The sequence below is a fragment of the Cupressus sempervirens genome, chromosome 8 (genome assembly GCF_028749045.1).
Source record: "Cupressus sempervirens isolate cs-2001-9-10 chromosome 8, ASM2874904v1, whole genome shotgun sequence".
NCBI classification, from domain to species: Eukaryota; Viridiplantae; Streptophyta; class Pinopsida; order Cupressales; family Cupressaceae; genus Cupressus; species Cupressus sempervirens.
Window position 1 is genome coordinate 729,935,447 of NC_143125.1, and position 8,616 is coordinate 729,944,062.

The following is an 8,616-nucleotide window of genomic DNA, read 5'->3' on the forward strand; positions in this document are numbered from 1 at the left end:
CATTTAAAAGAGCAAAAGTAATATAAACAACAACAATCTTGCGCCGTACTAGACAAGATTTTCATTTCAAGATCACAGCGGATCAGAATATCCTAGTGGTCTGTCATAGCATGGTGAAAGGGGAAAGAAAGTGCGGATCCGAATCCAAGGCACTAATGGTTTTGGGAAGGAGACAAATTTCAATATCCACACTTCCTGAGCCATCACATCCAGGATAAGAAGACATTTTCCCATCAAACTTATTTGCCCATCCACTTCTCACGCCGATTGGCCTTCCCCACCCAAAATCATTATCATACATTGGAAATCTTGGAGAACTTCCCATCATCACGGTGTTTTTAGGGCTGGATTTGTCAAGCTCAACAATTGTTGGGGGCTTTTCCAACTGAGCTCTGATGTTGCCATCTTGGTGTGCTGATATGATGCTGTGTAGGATCCGTGCTACACAAGGCGTGCTCATCGCCAAAAGTTCTCCTGCACAAATGGTGGCACTAGCAAATTGGATGGCATTGCCAAAATAAGAGTAAGGCAATGGAGGAACTATTCTTGGTCTACAGTTGATTGCAAGCTTGAAGGTTGTGAGCTCCGAGGGAGAAAGTCCCCTAGCTTTTGTAATGGCCCTCCATATGTGTGCTGAGAGAGCTTGGAAGGAGGAAATGGGCTTCTCTTTGAATGTGGTTTTGTTGGCTTGTTGCTTCAGCCTTGAGATGGTCTCAGCTGTGAAATGGAATATCTTTTCACTCAGTTGGGGTGGGGTAAATGTAGCAAGGCATTCTGTTTTAGGGTTATGGAGATTAAGCTTTATGGGAAGGCCTGTGGTGAAACAACGAGTGTGGAGGGGTGGGAGATCTATGATGGTGTCTGATGATTCTCTGCATATTTGGGCCCAACAGTTGATGAAGTGCCACAGTGCTGTACCGTCCACAATTGCATGGTTTACTGTGAATGATACTGCAATTCCATCTCTTAGCTTTGTAGCCTGACCAACAATACAAAGAATGGAGATTTCCCTCTGTTAGAAATATTCAATATGTCAAACTATACCTTGTACCCACAAAAACATTTCATCTCTAAAATATGAATAGCTTAGCTATGTTTCGTTTAGAATATTTACATCTTTTTAAAGTACATAAAAAAATTTCAAAGAAATTACCCTTTCCATTATGGTTCATGAAAAATTTCAAACCAAATCTACTTGGCTATTCTACATTTAACGCATTGTAAGAGCAGGTTCTAGGTTCTATGCTGTTATAGCTTATTTTTGTCAACTCTTTGTGCAGCAATTTATAGAACGGGTGGTCCCATGAATTAAATATTATTTTAAAATAATTTTTTGAATATATTTGGAAACAAAATTATAAATGATTTTAAAAAGAAATGAAAAATATGATGAAAATCCATGTAGCTTTTGACAATTGTTTTGGAAAAGATTTAAGCTAAAATTGCACTTAAGCAATCGCATGAAATCATAGGATAAGAATTGGATAGCTATTTCCCACTTTATGCCTGACTGTGTATTTAGCAACATGATTTCCCAAAAAGGAAACATGGAAGGACAAAAGAATCAAACCAGGTTGTCAAGGTGAATAACCTAGATAAGTGAATCCCCGATCTAAAGTTGGGAGTTCCAATTTGTTAGGAACAAGGATCTCATAAGTGAAAAAACACATTTGGAAACAATACCTAAATGATGGTTTATACCTTCAGCCGGAGGGAGTTTAATAATTTTCTAAAAACAGCAAGTCCGAGGGGCGAACAAAATATGATACCACGACAGGTAATCATGACATCGATATCGGTTATTAAATTTGACAAGATTCCTCTTTAAAGGGATTAGATCAAACATAGAATTCTCCTTGAAATGCACAAAATTCCAACGCCCAACGAAACCTAAACTGATAGTATGTATTGCCTAGATGACAAGTGTACAACTGGATCACAGTCCCGGGGTTCCATACGCAAGCACCTGCTAATGGCAGAAATGTTGATAGCCCAATTTTCTGTTCCAAAATCCTGTTACTAAATCGAACTTATCCGAAATCTCTCGGATGATTTCATTTCATTTAACGCTTCGTTAAGTTTAACTATGATTTCGTAAACTCATCTTAGAACTCGAATAAAGATTAAATCATAACATATCAAGAAGTATTACAAACATTACAATATTAGAGCAGTTTTATATAAAATGATTAAATAGTGTCAATCCAGTAAAAAACTCAAAAATAGCCTGCTTCATGTGAAACGCAGTGGTATTCAATATCATAACCATTTTTTTATTCCGCTTTGTACTAATGGATTACAGGGTATAGTTGATAACAAAGGTAAAAACACACAAGACCAAACTTAAATACAATTCATAGCGGGCGAGTCCAACAGGCTGCATAAACAGTTCTAAAGATCACTACCACATTAAAAAAATGGAGACGGGGGAAGGAAAAAAAGAGTAAAGAGGAGAATCATAAAGACAGAACTAGAAAACAGCAGAAAACATTCAGGATAAGAGTTACATGTTGGAGTTGTGGATTCACTTTCCCCAAAATGCATCTCGTGAAGATAGAGAGAATCAAAATCGGAACAAAACAAACGCTGGAATGCTGCAGAAACTTCAATAGAAAAAGAAAATAAAAATTCTGAAGCAACGAATCAGCTGAAACGAACTGAACTGCCAAGCTGGTATACTTCTGCATGTCTCTAAAGAAATACCCCAAAAAGAAGAACCCAACTGTAAACCATTTAATTATAAGTTCAACTCACACTCAGACGGAAGAAGAAATTACTAGAAAAAAACAATGAGGATTAGAAAAAGCATCATGCCAGGGCAGGTAATCACGTTGCTGCTAAATTTGTTTTTTTCCGAGCAGCAGCTTTTTCCCAGTACAGCAGTATTTTAAATATTAATTTTAAATTAATTTTGAATCATAAATATGTGTTACTTTTTTCGATAAACAACTCCTTCCTCTTTCCTATAACAAATAGTCCCTCCACAAAAATGAAAAAGATTTTACACTTTCTTCCTATAATTTTTAGAACACTCTATAAGCAGAAAATTTATATAAAATCATATATTACCTGAACGACCAACAAAGGCAAAAATTGACCGTTTGTATTAATTGCACCATCCATAGCAAAGAGCTCCCGAACAGAAGCACCGATTTTCTGCTCCATAATCTCTGAAATACCAACACCATCCGCAGTGGCCTCAATAAAATCTGCTCCTCTATCATTACAATCAATAACCACAAATCCATCCGAAGAACTCGCAAGGCGGCCAGCCAAGGGGTAAAAATACACCAGAGCCTCAGAAAGGCTTTTCTTCAGCAGCTCCACAACTGCCCTAAAATTAAAGGCGGCGCCCCCCATGGAATAAATGAGACCCTTCTGAATATAATTGCACCCCAACATCTGCAGATCGGACGAGCAAAGTCTGCACTGCTGAGGCATCGAAGGGTGGGCAGGAACCACAGTCCATTTTTTGCTCGAACGGACTGCTCTCTCAACTTTTGCAGCACGAGGCATTTTGACTCTTTGTCGAAGAGATTTCAACTTATGAACTCTTAAGAAAACCAATGATTTGAACTAAAACTTGTGAAAACACTTTAAACAATACAACTGGGTCCTTCCCTCTTTACCTAGTCAGGAAAAAAATTCTAAAAAGGCTTTAAACAATACAAGTCGGTCCTTCCACTCACTTAATCAGAAGAAAACTTCTAAAATGTTTTGAACAATACAGCTGGATCCTTCCCACTTTACTTAATCCCACTTTACTTAATCAGAACAATCACAATCTCAGACAACTAACTACACAATCCCTAGTCAGTTCCTCTCACTTTCTTAAGCTAACATTTGGCAGAATGATATCTTTGATGATGTAGATACCTCTCACAAGATGAAAAAATAAATCTCTATCAACTAGCTAGACAATCCCCTAGTTAGCCTATTTCAGATGATATCGTTTTGACGCAATGGATGCCCCTCAGTACAAAATGGAAAGATCTGAACTTATTTCCAACAACTAACTATATGTAGCTTACACTTAGATTCAAAATTTTAGCTGATTGGATACCTCTCAAACAATTAAAATTCCCACCAGCAGTTTGAAGATTAGCGATTTTTTTAAAAATGGAAGCTTCTCCCAAAAGGAAACAACAGAACTGAAACAATCTAAAGTAATGCTCAGGCTCTCTCCATGTTATCAGCAGACATTGTGAAGATGGGTGGCCTCTGCGGAATGGATATTGCTCAACACAACAAAAGAAAGTCTAAAGAAACTCCCTAATCTTTTGATCTTGGTTGAAGTGATTTTCTTCTACAATGATTTGTAACGTAAAATTATAACTATGACTCGTGCTCCCCTATCAGATAACTAACTAAACCAACAAGGCATGATCCTCCACAACACTATCTCCCTCAGACAACTAACAACACCATTGCCTTTGCCTGGTGACAGAATGAATCACATGCCCCAATTTATAACCCAAAAGAACGTCCAACGTCACGGGATATAATAAGATAACAAAATGCACCGGAGATGTCAGTGCCCCATTGGGGCACTAGACGACGAGCAGCACTTGTGAAATGGTGAGATACACAGTGGGCTATTTGCTGACATGCAGGATGAGCAATTTCTGTACATGTACCTGGCGCTCCTTAATGTATTTCTGAAGCCAGTCAATGAGAAACTACAGGTGGCATGAGCGTACGCCATGGATAACGCCGGCTGAGAACTGTTAAGAGGCAAAATGGGGTCTGTGTGCAACTTGTTTATCTAAGATATAAAAAGGTGTGACATCTCAGCCGGTGACAGGTTCATGGCCCTTGAGCCTAAATGTTAAACATCTGTGGGACATGTCACCCTTGTTTATTCACATGAGAATCACTGAAATCACCATTAAAACACTAAATTATGCGCAATTCGTCATTCCAATCCCTCGTCATCAAGGCCTGACACCTGTGTGGAATCTGCCCATTTGTTTATTGGTATCAACTTGGGTGCTTCCTTATAATTCCTTCTTCTTTCTAATATGTAAAACGTTGGGTGTTCCATAAAACAAATACACCTTCGCCCCACAATAATTCCAATATGTTTTGTCATTCAATGATTTGGGAGTCCAAGTCCACCATGTTTTTCTTGCTTGCACTATGCCCACTAAACTAAACAATATGTTATTTTTAAATCTTTTTCTTCTCTTCTCGTGCCTTGTTTCTTGGAGAGCTATCGATATTTATTAAGAAATAGTGGGATGTCATTCATGCCCACCCATGAAAGAATCTTGGCATGGTGAATTTCGTGGGTAAATGCTGTAGTTTGACTGATCATAGATGGTGTGCTCGGTTGAACAGGAGGAGTTAAATCATGGAATAATAAATTCATTTTGGTTAAAATCATGTGTTTGGTGTTTATTACGTGCTGGATTAGTACATATAACATGAGTAAAACAATTGCTGATTAAATTACTTATATATCTAAAATAAAATGATTCCAAGAAATCATGTGAAAATTGAAAATTAAATGTATCGTACTTTATTATATTATTAATTTAAGGCATCTTTTTTTTCACTACGAATAAGAAAATTGCACTAAGATGTGTTTAGTATGATTAAGGTCATCTGGAAATTTAATATATTTTACTTAAGTACATATACATTCTCTATTTGAAATGATAGTTCATGATTTGCTTTATATGATTATAATAGTTAAATTGTAAACTCTACAAAAATATACTTACTATAGAGTGAAAACTAAAACTAAATTATTTTAATAATGTTTAATAGTAGAATACTAATAATTATTGTTTATTTAAAATATAATGTTTTTTTATCTAGGTTAAATTTATTGTAGTTATAATTAAGAAATATTAGTTTAATAGTTTAGTAAAGTATGATTGTTTCAATCAAATAATATGATTTCAAAATAATTACTATGAATCTAGGATGAGAGGTAAAGTATAATAATCTATTAGATTCGGTACTTTTTTTTCTTTTCTAATTAAATAGTACTTAATATTAAAAAAGTGGTTTAATAGAGTATGATTGTTTGGACCATATTATTAACTTGTTAATATGATAAAAATTAATAATTATTAAGTTCTTGAATGAGAGATAAAACATAGTAATCCTTTTAATTTTTGTGAGACACATTTTTATATTTTTTATTATATAGTTGTTAATATTGGAAGAGTCAATTGACTTGATAACTAGTATCAAAGTGTACTTTGAATATGAAGAAGTTGTAGATTTCAAATGATAGAACAAAGATGAAAGGGTATGATGTTATCCAGTGAAAAAGAAATATAAGAAAAATTGAAATATAAGAGGAATTATATGATAAAGAAATGGGAGAGAATGGTAGTGAAATGAAAAGTAAATCCATGCCCATTTTGTAGTGCCCCTTGATGTTGCATTCCATCATTGATTTTTTCCATCGAAGTTAGTTTTTATTTATTTTATCTTATGCTTGTTAGTCTATTATGCAATCATATAATTATAATCTTTTGGACTTGTAAGTATCATTACTTTTATGGTAGTAGGTTACACGTGTTATTTAGTGATTATCATATATACATGACAATTTTAGGATGACACAACATAATATTATATGATGATGTCTACACATTATATTTCAAGGAATTTTTTGCTATATTTTACTTCATGTGGTTTCACAATGATATATATATATATATATATATAGCAATGGTTGAGATATTGTTGTTGATCGTGCCTTATTATTATTTGGTTAGGGATTTGATATATGTTCTATACTACATAAAACATTCTTTAAATACATTTAACAAAATAATTTTATTGTAATGATATTTTAAGTTATGATTAGATATGAAATTGAAGATATTATAACCTTTCAATGGATAAGAATGATTGCATTATCAAAATGCCCTATGCTTAGCTTTAGTTAGTAATCATTTACATGTGAATAAAATAAACCTTACTTCATAGTTTTGTGTTGCAATAGTTGTTATAAAAGATAGTGACATTGGTCATTCGTGTGACCTAGCCTATTTATCATTATTTGTTTAGATGATGTATCCTTATTTTAATATTGGTCATATATTTTTAGTTAAAATGGTTAAGTTATGAAAGTTATAAGTAATATGAATAATTTAGATTTATTTTACTTTAACAATTTTGTTTTTTATTTATATTTATTTTGATGAGGACCCAACTTGAGACAAAATTAAAAAAAACATAAAATGAGACTTATATTATCTAAAATAAGAAGATATGGTATGTATTACAACAAGAAAAGACCCAACTATATGCCCTATGGGCTATGATATTATCAAATTTTAGAGGAAAAACTATTCTCATAGTATCTTCTCCTAGACTCCACCAAAAAATTGTCTTTGCACCTCAGTAGTGGGCCTTAAGTAGACAACAAAATAGAGCTTCAAGAAGTCAAATTATAAGTGACCATGGAAATAAAAGGTCTGAGAAAAGTTAATCTAACTTTTGATCTAGGATTTTGATTGAAAATTTTATTTACATTTTTTGAAAGTTCTCTGATCACATTATAGTCCAATGGTAAACCTATGTATGCCTCCATTTTTTTGAATTGTACAAGGTTGTTTAGCACCTTGAACTAGAACTTGAAAGAGTTTTAGGAGGTCTATAAGAAACTTAAAACTGCAAGAATTTTCATGCCATGAAACATGTTGAACTCGTTCTTTTTCTAGAGTGCTTAAAATTTAAATTTCAAGCCCTCCAATTCACACCCTCTAAATCTTTATAATTATGTCTATAAAAAAAAACCCAGATGTTACATTGGGACGTATCTTGAGGTGGACAAAAAGGCTAACCCAAAAAGTGATAATAGAAATCTAAGAACTTTGAAATCTCTATTTTATAGGATATAGGATTGCCCTTACATCAGATGCTCTTCAAGGTATTTTTTAGTGGCTAATATTCGTAAATTGGTTAATTTTAGAATTTTTTTGCTTGTAATTTGGCTAATAATTTAAGATTTAATGCAACCTAAATTGCCACACTTTTACTAAATTTAGTTCTAAAATATTTAAAATCGCCCAATAATTTATTTTATTCAAAAATTTAAACTGAAAGATTTGCCACAATATTTGATACATGATTATATTTGCTTCACCTAAATATTCTATATTATCAAAGACATTAAAATTAATTCACCAATAATTATCATAATTATTAGTTACTTTAGGGATATATCATAAATGTTTAGTTTTCACTATTGATTTAAAATATAATGTAATTATCCTCATAATTTCCATGAGATAAAACATGTTCAATTTTGATTTGTAATATTCCATGGCAATTAATAGACTTCCTATTATTATTGAGATTTGCAAATATTTTCTTCTCAAAAATTATGATTCCAAAATAATTAGCAATGTAAATAATATTTAAAATTAACAAATAGAGAGATTAGTCAATAAAAATAATTTGGTTTTTCAAAATAAAGAAAGATTCGCCAATATTTTATATCTTTTTCTGGAGGGGGTTTCTTAAAGTTTACCCTAATGCTCTTACATCAAACACCAAGGGTAATTAAAAAATTAGAGCTACCAATTCTCAATTGGTTAAGGAAAACTAAAATGGTCAACCTTTTCCTTAGATAACCAAGGTAAGTCT

General features: G+C 33.2%; 1 protein-coding gene across 1 annotated transcript in view; it reads right to left on the reverse strand.

The window, feature by feature from the left end:
- Positions 1-4,440, reverse strand: part of LOC149544510 (BAHD acyltransferase DCR-like) — a 4,473-nt gene extending 33 nt beyond the window's left edge. Inside the window, exons 1-2 of the mRNA XM_089795166.1 lie at positions 3,070-4,440; positions 1-979 (exon numbers count right to left, since the gene is read on the reverse strand). The exon at positions 1-979 is cut by the window's left edge and continues 33 nt beyond it. Coding sequence (XP_089651292.1) covers positions 104-979; positions 3,070-3,516 — 1,323 coding nt within the window. The 5' untranslated portion in view covers positions 3,517-4,440 and the 3' untranslated portion in view covers positions 1-103. The remainder of the gene's footprint in view (positions 980-3,069) is intronic.
- Between the last annotated feature and the right edge of the window lie 4,176 nt (positions 4,441-8,616).